We start from the raw sequence: 11,323 nt of genomic DNA on the forward strand, positions 1-11,323 counted from the left end.
CTAAAACCTGGGCATTGGTCCAGAACTCCCAGTCTCTACCCTCTGGCCCAATTCTAAGCTCAGCACACAAGGCCTTCAAACTTTCAACCTCAGACTTGGGGTGCTCCATCCCACAGTACTGGCTCCAACTTCAAAACCCAGAGCCAGAGAACTTCGATCAACTCAGACCCAAATCTGCCCCAATCTGCCTGAACCCAAGGCCATGATTCTGACCCACCCACAGTGCTGTTTCCCAAGGCAGCATCCCAGGACAAAAGAGAGAGCTGGAATTAACAGCTGTGTGACCTTGAATTAGTTACCCAACCCCTCTGAGCCCCAGCTCCCCATCTGTAACACCGAGATAATAAAGCAGCAGCCTATTAAAACTATGTATCACTTAGGGAGGGTTCACTTTTTACTTCTGTTTAAGGCAAATGCATTATTTCATTAACAGATTCACAGAAACCAAAATTTGGCTTTAATCATTATTCGTATCATGTGGGCTGACCGGAGACAAGGCTCTTCTTGCATACTGCTGAGGGAATATAAATTGGGGCATTTATGCACTCAACAATTATTTACTGAGTACTTAACCATGTAAGAGGTCTGGCACTAGCAGCTGGGATTTGACCACACACATCAAAATGTCCTCACCCAGTAATCCTGCCTGTAGATTATCCTAAGGAGATATTCAGAGATCAGTACAAATACATAGCACTCAAAGGTATATATCTAACACAGAAGACTGGACAGATCGTGATACAATCATAAGTATTTTACAAAGGTTGAAAATTAGATTATCAAAGGATATTTAATGATGTTGGGGAAAGCCCTAGATACAACAGTAAGTAGGAAAAAAACCCAATATATGCATTTTATGATTTCAAGATTTTAAAATGTTCATAGGAAAAACATCAGAAGGAAGCCCACCAAAATATTAGCTGAGGGTCTTTAGTAAACAGAATCATGATGCTATTTTGTTTTTCTGCACTTTTCAAAATGTCTCTAAAAATATTTTACTTGTATGTTTAGGAAAAAACATAACAATATACAACTGAGTTGCAAAGGTCATCAAATGACAGCCTGTCCTCTTCCTTACTAAGGAAATGAAACTGAAAGTCAGAAATCAGGTATTTGATGGAATGAAGCCAGGGACTAACAACTCTAAATCTAGGCTTTCCTGTTCTCGAGGAATTCTTGCCTGAAGCCTCTGAGAATAAAATACTATAGCAGCCTTATAATCTCATCTACCCAAATCAGTGCCCTAAAGAGCCTAGACTTAACTGGATCCCTGGATCCTCTGGAGACTAGGCTATGATAGTCTGAAAAGCCATTTGGCTTTTGAAGTGGCTCACAGTGAATGTGGCGAAACTCCTTAGTCCAGAGCTGATGTGAATCAAATCTACTTTGCTTCCAGTCTCATACTGGGTAAAGCAAATGAGATATGCAGTACTTCTGTTGCTATATACATAACTACTCAGGACTGCAAGGGAAAATAAAGAAAGATTTATATTCTTGTATGCTGCCAAATGTTTAGATAGTCCACAGGTTGTTAAAGAGCTTGACATTTGGCCAGACTGACTGAAAATAATGATTTTTAGTGAAGACGCTTCTGGACCTGGCAACTGTTCTACAAATCCTCATAGAACCTAGTGAAAAACTCAGTGGTTCCTAAGCAGCATCGCCTCCCCATTCAGAATTATTTTCTTTCTTTAAATATTCATGATCAGGATTAAAAAAAAAAAAAAATTCAAGTCACTTGTGATCATTCTTACTTCCCTTACATACTGGAATTTTTCATCACATCGCAGAGGAATTTTGCTCATGGTTTATAAGGTCATGTGAACTGTGGCCTCACTAAGAGCTACCCAAGAAATTGACTGTGGCCTAGAAATCGACTGTTTGTGGAGCCTTCTATTAATTCTTTTCTATCTATGTAGTGTCCACATTCGTCTTGGGTTTTCTTATGATTTTTCTGCAAACCAAAATTTCTCTGAAGATGTTGAGAATTCTGGTCTCTGTGTGTAATCCATAGGAAGAAAATCCAAGGACAAAGGGAGTGAAACATCCGGGACCCTGGAGATACTCAAATGCAGCCCCAGAGTAATTTCACGGCACTTGCATACAGTCAGTTAATAAATTATGCCAGCACATGACGCATTCAGAGTAGCACAGCTGCTCAGTGACTGTCAACCTTTGGTAGAGTATGTTTTAATATAAAAACTTAATAGATGTAATTTAGTAGCAATTTTCTTTGGGAGTAAATTGGTCTCTTAATCATGCTCTAAGAATGTAAAAAGAAAAATGTCTAATAATTCAGCACAAAATGAAAACCTGTGGTTACCTAAGAGGTACCAGTGGGCCTTTAGCAGTTCTATTTTTCTAGCTGAATACGCAAGATGAATGGTGGCTGTGGGGAGGCTTTCTCCTTGTTGCTACTTAAGATTCACTGCTCAGAAAAAGAAATGAGTGGCGTTTCACCAATATGGAAATGTTTCTAATCAAATACAAAAATCTGTTAAGCAATTTTCCAGTCCATTAGGCTGCAATTGCTTACGATGGGTGTATTTCTGTGGTGATCAAACATCCTATAAACTGCAGTCTTATAACGCCCCTACATGGCAAGCACTGGGACAATGTGCCCTGGTCTTTCAGGTGGTACTTGGGTACTCACTTCTCTTGGTGACCCTGGACAGTCAAGGCCACTCTCAATTACTTGGAAGAGGATTTCCTATATGAGAGTCACTCGTGCTTTCATTAGAAGAGTCACTCTTTCTGGCAACTTGTAGAGAGCTCAAAATGAAAAAGCCAGCCAGCTAGTTTGTGTTATAGTCAGCTTCAACAAAGCGTAAGTGGTCTGAGAATCTTGGCTCAGCGTTAAAAATAACAAGTCATCATTTACAGAGTCTCCCTAAATCCTTGCCTACTTCTCTGTTCCATCTTTTTTCGGTTTATAAAGATCAAAGACCATGACATCTATGGAGAATTAAAAAAAAAAAGAAACATTCCTACTGAGAAGCTACTTTAAGTTACACACTATTAATCAGCTATCCATCAGATCTCATGTACCTCAGATCTCTCCCCACCACGCCTGACTTGCACACAGTTTCATCCTTGAATAACTCTTTCAGTAATTCTGCTCTGAAGACACGCACTGAACATCAACTTAGAAAAAGTGCAGGCGATACGTATTGGTAGAAGCCATCAAGTAACAGCGAGGAAAACATTAAAACTGTAACGGAATAAGATCTAGAATATTCTAAATAGAAAAAAAATTATGTACGATGGTAGTTCCAAATACAAATGCAACATAGTATACTATTATAGAAACTGATAGTGTTCCAGTTTGGGAACATTTTAAGACCCACAGGGTAATGGGAAAAAGAAATGCTCTGGAGCCAGGCATGCCCGTGTGAATCCCAGCTCCACTGCATACTAGCTGACAACCCTGGGCAAGTCATAGAGCCCATAAAATGGAACAGTAAATTCATAAAACTGTTTAAAGGATTAGAATTACTGTAGAAACCTGGCTTATCATTGAAAGAATGGTAACTTATAGTATCAATGATCACACCACACTCCACTTGCAGACCCATCCTTCAAGATTCCCATTAAGTCCCAGAGAATGAGTTCTGCAGGAACAGATGGTCTCAGCATCAAGTGTTTGGGACTCAAGTTCTCCGTTTTGTTTTCCAGTGTCACATCCAATTATCTGCATGTATCGTGTTTCACCTACACATACATCTTCTTTAGGTGAACCTGAAGCCGTATAAGCTTTCCCTTCTGAAACTCATGATAACGGTATCCTTGCTCTGCACCCTGATTTTGGTATTTTCCACATTACCAACACAAACTGGACTATGGTACAATATTAAACTACTCATTTATACACAACACTGCCCTCTGGTGATGAGAACAATTCTTTCTAGTAGTCTGTTTTAAGGATCCCCTTGATGCAAACAACAAAAAAAATCTAGTTAACCCATCCAGCAGCAGGAAAATTTTTTTCCAGGAAATGTGGGTGGATGCAACCAATTAATTTGATCTTATCTTCCTGATCAAAGCAACCAGCTGTGGTCTGAGCCACCATCTAAAGCCACAGAGCACAGATGGACTACTTGTATGTTCTACCATAGATTGTCTTAATAGTGCTGGCTGTGTACAGGATGACCAATAATAACAAATTAGGCACGTTTCCTCTCTAACACCCCTCAATGCTTAAGAACTTGGCCACCACAGTGTTCCTTCAATTTTTTTAATCTTATAATTATTTTAATAAAAGCATGTATTATTTATATAATGGGTGGGGACCCCCAAAATATTTTCAAGGGAGAGAGAAAATCACCTGGATTGCTAAAATAGAAACTCTGCACTCAAGATCTATTCCAGGTTTAGAAAACCAATGGAGACTGGCTGACATCCTGAAAGATTCATCTGTTCTTTAATTTTTGGCCAGATAGCTCCAAACTCAGGAAACCTGTAGCCTTGCTCACAGATGAGAATGCCAACAGCAGTAGCTGCTGTTCAGAGGCTGGGCCTTGTGCTTACCTATTTCTATCTGTCATCTCCAGCACTCCTGTATGGAGTCGTTATCACTGCTTTATAGATGAAACCAAGAGAGCTTGCAGAACCGAGTCCAAAGATGCACACAAGCCCTCCCCCAGTGACAGGAAAACAATCTGAAGGGCAGGTGACACTGAAGAGTCAATAAATCACCATGTTGGTGTAAACAGTAACAAATTATAATAAACTCTGATTCAGAAACTGCTGAAGAACAAGATCTAACAATATTTACTGTTAAAAGATAGGTGTTCAAAGATGACCTATCTTCCATCATTGCCTTTAATAATTAAATGCTTGCTATTTATAAACTCAGTGACTTTAGTAAATTCTTATTCTACACGGATATAGGTAGGTTTGTGTTATCTGAATGCAAATCTAATTAGGTTTGAAATCCTAAAAGTAGAACATTAAGCTAATCGATAACTTTCCTAACACTTTTTTCAGTTTTTTCTTTTTTCTTTTTTAATGGCACCTTATGGGAGCCTGGTTAACAGTGTGCAACCTTAGAATCACCTCTGATCTCCTCTGTTCACTTGTGTGTGTGTGTCTGTGTGCGCACGGGCGTGCTGTGCCACATGGCTTGTGGGATCCTACTTTCCTGACTAGGGATTGGATCCATACCCCTGGCAGTGAAAGCCTAGAGTCCTAACCACTGGACCACCAGGGAATTGCCTATTTTTTTCAGTGCTGAAAACCTAGATAGATGATGAATATACTTAAGCAGGAGTGAAGCCTAAGTGGACACTGGAACATCTCTCTACCTGCTCCCTTCCCCCAGTACAGGTTTATGAGCCTGCACTTGATGAACAGCAATCCCTGTTTTCCCCAGAGGCTTTCAATAACAACACTGATGCCCGAACTTGTACCTCTAAAGACGTATTTCAGGATTTGGGAGCTTCTGGGACCATAACTTTAACCCAGCCTTCCATAACGGTCTTTTTACTTTCTAGTACAGAACATGATACTGCAATAATGGCAATGAACCGCTTCAGCTTTTTCACTTCTGCAGAAGCTAAAACAACTTCCCCAACATATAAAGGGGCTGGAAAGTTAATTTCCTGGGAAAGAAACACACAGCCTGGCCCTGGCATTTTAGTACCGAGGAGAGCTGAAATAAGTCCATTGATCAAAACTCCATGGACAATTGTCTTTCCAAATCTGGTGTGTTTTGCAAAATCTTCGTCTAAGTGCAAAGGATTGACATCCCCTGTTAATTCTGAGAAGGTGGCCACGTCCCTCTGTGTGAAGGCCCTCCTGAGTTCAGCCCGGTCTCCAACTCTGAGGTGCATGTGCCCTAAGGGCTGCCTGTTCAGCACTGTTTGGCTCAGGCAGATTCTCCTGTGAAGCCTACCCCACCAAAGGCGATGGCTAGACATTACTGGGAACATCTTCAGCACTCTCAAATCTCATCGACAGGAGCTTTTGGGATGCTTCGGTCTCCAAACATTATGCTGGCACCAAAAAGTACTTTTGAGAGTGAGGAATATTTTCTCAAATTGAAGACTACTCAATTCAATACTAGTTCCCTACTATTGCCAGATAATGCAAGGAGAAATGGAGAAACCTGTAAGAGAGGAAAAGAAATTTTAAGGCAGTATCAGGAGAAAATTGCCTGGAAATCCAGGACAGTGTAGAAATATGCCCTGTTTTATAGGATAAGCCAAATCGATGCAGTAGCATTTTAAAGAGCATCTTGAGAGCTAGCCTGAGATAAATAAATGGGCATGACAAGCTCAGAGAGAACATTTCAATACATTAGGCACGAGGCATTAAGCAATAAAAGACTTTTCCACAGGTGTTCCAAGTTTTATCCCCAAACCTCTCCCATACACCTAAAGCCTAAGCATTCTGTCTCACGTTTTCATAACTACTGACACCCTGGGTTTCCCCCTCCCAGCTGGATGGCATTAGCCACACTAGATTTATGCAAGCCGAAATGGGACATGTATTAATAAGCAATTTGGTCTACTACTCAGCTTCAACTGGAGTATGTGAAGGTGTTTTTACCTGAATCACTCTGAAAGCACAGTTCTTGCCTTTATAGGATCCTAACAGGGTCAGAGAGCTCCACAATTTGACAAGACCACTATGGAAAGATCAAGAAAGCGTCAGTAAAGATTTGTTCCTGCAGCATCTCACTCATACTTTTTTCTGTGATGGTCCAGAAAGTAGTTTCTACCAGAAACCTGATTTAAATAAGAAAACTTTACAAATAAAAGCATACCATGTCAAGGCAGAGGACAGAATGAACCTCAATCAGGCATGTTTGTAAAATTCCCACTTCTGATTCTGCAACCATGACTATCAACTGGGAAACACTACAACAGTAAGTAAATCCCAAGTCTGGCTCTTTGGACTGTAAGTTCCTGGTGGGTAACTGTTCACATTCTCCCCCATTTAAACTTTCAAAAGCTGCTTGGAGTTCACAGGGACAAAACTCTCCCCATTTTCAGAAGGGAGCACTTCTGTTTTTTACCATCCGTCTCTGCTGTTACACTAGAAGGGCTCCACCGTCAGTCATACCTGCTGCATATCCTCAGGATAGCTGACAGGGTCTTCTCTTCATAGGTCAGAACGTCCAGAGGTAAGGCAGCATCGACCTAAGTAGAGAATGATGCCGTTAGCAGATGAGTATCATCCTTACTCTTGAACTCTAGTTGCTTTTCTCCTCCAAAAAATCTGTATTTTATTTAATGGTGCTGGAGCACGAGGCCCGCTTTTTTACAGCTCCCTCTGCCTGGATCATTCTTCCTATACCTTTCCATGTTGCTAAGACCTCTCTACTTTTCTCAAGTCTTTGTTTACATTGTCCCTTCCCTGATGCCCAAGATTAAGTTCAGTAGCTTGCTATGCTCTTTCACATACAGGACCCACCACTCCTTTCATAATACTCACCATTCTTGCCATTAATTGTTCACCATGGTTTCCTACTAACATAACCAACACCGACAGCCCGTGAGGCACAAGCTATGTCTGTTTGTTTACAGCTACATCCCCAGGAATCAGGTTTCATACTTGACATATAGAAGGTGCATGGATTTTTTTTTTTCCCTCACACTTTTTACTTTGAAAAACTAAAGTCATATTACATTGCAAAGAAATGTACAGGAAGGTTCCATGCACCTTTCACTCAGCCTCCCACACTGTCAGCATCTTGCATAACTACAGTATAACATCAACACCGGAAAACCAAAATTAATAAATCAGAGCTTATTCTGACTTTGCCAGTGATACATGCACTCATTTGTTTACATGTGCATATGTGTAGTTCTGTGCAACACTGTCATATAGATTGTTTAAGGGAACCATTACCATAATCAAGATAAAGAGCTATACCATCACAAGGTTCTCTTTCAACTTGTCTTCAGCCCTCACATGCAAACACTCCTCTGTCTCCAGACTATATAGTTATGTATGATAATTACAGTATTTGGGGAGCATTATATAAATGGAATCACTCAACATAGCAAGCCACTTTTGGGGACTGGCTTTTGTATTCTGGCTGCACCAAGCCACGTGGCATGTGGGATGGTTCCCCAGAGAGCAAATCCTAGCCTCTGCAGTCAAAGTCTCAATCCTAACCACTAGGCCTCCAGGAAATGCCCACTTCTGCCAATTTTCTCATCAGACTGTTTGTGTTTCTTTTGAGTTTTAAGAGATCTTTATATATTCCAGATATCAGTCCTTATGTGGTTTGCAAATATATTCCCCTCAGTCTGTAATTTGTTTTTTCAGCCTCTGAACCAAGGCTGTTGCAAAGTAAAAGGTTTTCATTTTGATGAGTGCTTGACAGATCTTAATTTAATAAAACATATGTACCAGGAAATAATTTCCTGAGAATCATCTGTCTTTGCTTTCTCTTCAAAACTCTACTTGTTTTCAAGTGAATGCTAAAACAGCGCTACTCACAAGCGCTGGTCTGTGATAAGGAGCCACACCAGAGTGGAAATTGACAATATCAGTGGACATACTGTTTAGCTCAGGTCACATTTTCTCACTGAAGACTCTCAGTAAAGGAAATGGTGTGCTGCCTGACATTCTGGTACAAGCCACTAATCCTCACAGTGGGCAAGAAAAAGAAAAAGAAAACAGTTTGTAGGTTGCCAGTCTGCACCACAGTTTGAGTAGCACTACACTAAATCGTCTGCTTCACAAGTTTCTTGTCAACTAAAAGCCATATTAGAAAAAGCCTACTCAAAACTCATCACTTCTAAAACTCTGCTTCTGCAGTTTCAAATGTGGTTTTAAACTAATTTTTGGAAAAATGTCCTTCCTTCCAGTATGTCTTACAAAATCTTCAGGCTAAATCGCTACAGTCAGGTCTGATTCTGTGCGACCCTATAGACTGCAGCCTGCCAGGCTCCTCTGTCCATGGGATTCTCCAGGCAAGAAGACTGGAGTGGGTTGCCACGCCCTACTCCAGGGAACCTTCCCAACCTAGGGATCAAACCCGAGTCTCTTATGTCTCCTGCATTGGCAGGCGGGTTCTTTACCACTAGTGTCACCTGGGAAGTCCCTACAAAATCTCAGTGGTGTTCAAACTACCAAGTGACTTCATACCTCACCAAACAGGTCCTTTAGGGCTGAAATAAGCAGCTGTTTGAACTGTGCAGCAGTCAGTCCAACACCACCATCTTGAAATTCTCTGTAAGAAAAAAATTTTAAATGCACTGTGTTAAATTTCATACTACTCAGATTCATAAAAAAGTAATCAAAATAAAACTTAAGTAAATCAACTAAACTTCAATTAAAAAAATAAGAAACTTAAGGGACGGAACTTACAGGCGGACTTTCATGTAGTGGTACTCAGAGGGATTTTTGTAAACAATTCTTTCATATGTGGTAGCTGGGGCTGGCATCTTTTTCCAGTGCTGATCACATCTACCTTGAGTCAAGAAGGCTAAAAATTACAAAGATATAAGCCATTTTTCACTTTTTTTTTAAAAGATAATTTGAGCTATCTGATTTTTTAAAAGAACTCCTAGTACAATACCTCATCTAATTCTGGTCAAGCTGATGTTACCTGTATAGACACAAAGGAAATTTCTATATTTTACATATGCCAGACACTGTATTCTTATTTAAATCCCAGCAAACATTTTCCCTTACTGAGTACCCAGCTCTGTGCTAAATACTTCACATACTTTAGGTCACATCTTCAAAATGATTCCAGCAGGTAAATGCTATTAGTAACCCCATTTTTGAGATGAGAACATTGAGCCCTGGCAAAGATGGCTACTACCTGCCCAAAGGCACAAAGAGATTCTAACTGCTACTGAGTCCCCTCAAGACCACCCAGGCATGATGCCTCTTAATGCAAATAATAAAAATAAAAGCATCCAGGAGTACAATCTGGGACCTCTTCTTCTTTACTCTCAGTCAACATAGAACACGAAGAGGAGAATGAGGGGTGGCACCTCTGCTGGACTCCCCCAACGCTGAACCTGCCTGTTCTCTGTCTGGAGGCCAGGCCTGCACAGGGTTATTTGGCAGCCTCCTGAAAGACTGAGCTTCAACAGCAAAGGTCTGCAGAGGAATGTCTGGAATGGATACTCAAGCCATTTCTAACAGATATGGGACTTTCAAGAACTCAGAACACACTGGTCCCCCTGTACAGAATCCTGTCCTTGGCTCCACTCCCACCTCACTCTCACTCTGGACCTCTCCTACTCAGCCTTCACTTTTTAACTTAAAGTTCACCTCTTCCAGGAATATCATCTCTTCAAGGAGGTCTCCTCTGACACCCTGTTTTAAGTTCTCTTGTTATGGAGTCTTTTAATATTGCCTATTTATTTAATATCTGCTCCCCCCACTAAAGGGACCAGGAAACTGAGGCCCAACCATGGAAAGGGACTTTTTCAAAGTCACATAACTATAAACCAGCATTTACAAACACATCTCTGGGCCCAGTTCCAATCACTCCCAGATGATGACTGCAAGAGAAAAGGAGAAGTCAGGGTCAAGCAGCTACATCCAACCATCCATTCAACAATCATGAATATTAACTGAGTCTGGCACAGAATATTCAACCAACACTTACTAAAATACCCGACTGACCAATTGGTAGTAGTGTGAGCCCTGTATATTCAAGAGTATCTCTGATTTCAGACTGTACCTACTGCTTCTTTCCCCACCACCAGAGTCTTCCCTAACTAAAAGGGCAAGGAGAACAGGACTCTCAGTAATTCCACTTATTGCCCAGCACACAACAGCTATTTTTGAAGTGTTACTGAGTACTTTAGAAGAGTTGGCTGCCTGAGGCAGATGAGTGAGATTGGGGCTTAGGATGCCAATAACAACAAAGGCTCACACAGTATTCTGGAAATGGATAATGGTGATAGCTGTACAACAATATAAATGTACTTAATGCCAACAAACTGTACATTTTAAAATGTAAAATTTTATGTCACGTTTATTTTACAAAAAAAAAAAAAAAACAACCACAAAACACTTAAGGAGCAGGTGTTTATTGAGCAGTCACTTCTGACTGGCCTCTGATAGGCCTGAGCCACAGCGTCATTGACAGCACTGCCCTCTGCAGGTTGTCCTGAGAGTAAAGGAGAAGACGGCTGGGAAGCTCTCCCTTGCAGCCTGGCTCAGTTACCAGGCTCATCGGGAAAATGTGAGCACTTCCACGGTGGCTGTCATCACCATCTCTCAAGTCAGCCTTTTTGGTAGCTGCAGGGATACTCATAACCTGACTTATTAGTAACAAGTGTCCCTGCTTCCCTCCCCAGTCTCGTCTCTACAGCAGCCTGGGTGACCCTGTTAAAAACTAAAC

The 11,323-nt window shown here is 41.0% G+C and overlaps 1 protein-coding gene across 13 annotated transcripts in view; it reads right to left on the bottom strand.

Annotated features, from left to right (window-relative positions):
* Positions 1–376: 376 nt before the first annotated feature.
* Positions 377–11,323, bottom strand: part of RPP14 (ribonuclease P/MRP 14kDa subunit) — a 12,143-nt gene continuing 1,196 nt past the window's right edge. For 4 of the 13 annotated variants that reach the window (XM_010851596.1, XM_010851602.1, XM_010851598.1 and 1 more), the window contains exons 2-7: positions 9,536–9,565; positions 9,325–9,442; positions 9,103–9,187; positions 7,066–7,142; positions 6,550–6,628; positions 377–6,106 (exon numbers count right to left, since the gene is read on the bottom strand). In XM_010851596.1, coding sequence (XP_010849898.1) covers positions 6,050–6,106; positions 6,550–6,628; positions 7,066–7,142; positions 9,103–9,187; positions 9,325–9,401 — 375 coding nt within the window. In that variant the 5' untranslated portion in view covers positions 9,402–9,442; positions 9,536–9,565 and the 3' untranslated portion in view covers positions 377–6,049. The remainder of the gene's footprint in view (positions 6,107–6,549; positions 6,629–7,065; positions 7,143–9,102; positions 9,188–9,324; positions 9,443–9,535; positions 9,566–11,323) is intronic. The other 9 variants (XM_010851601.1, XM_010851595.1, XM_010851597.1 and 6 more) reach the window with 3 other exon arrangements.

The sequence above is a fragment of the Bison bison genome, unplaced genomic scaffold (assembly GCF_000754665.1).
Source record: "Bison bison bison isolate TAMUID 2011002044 unplaced genomic scaffold, Bison_UMD1.0 scf7180017864304, whole genome shotgun sequence".
Taxonomy (NCBI): Eukaryota; Metazoa; Chordata; class Mammalia; order Artiodactyla; family Bovidae; genus Bison; species Bison bison.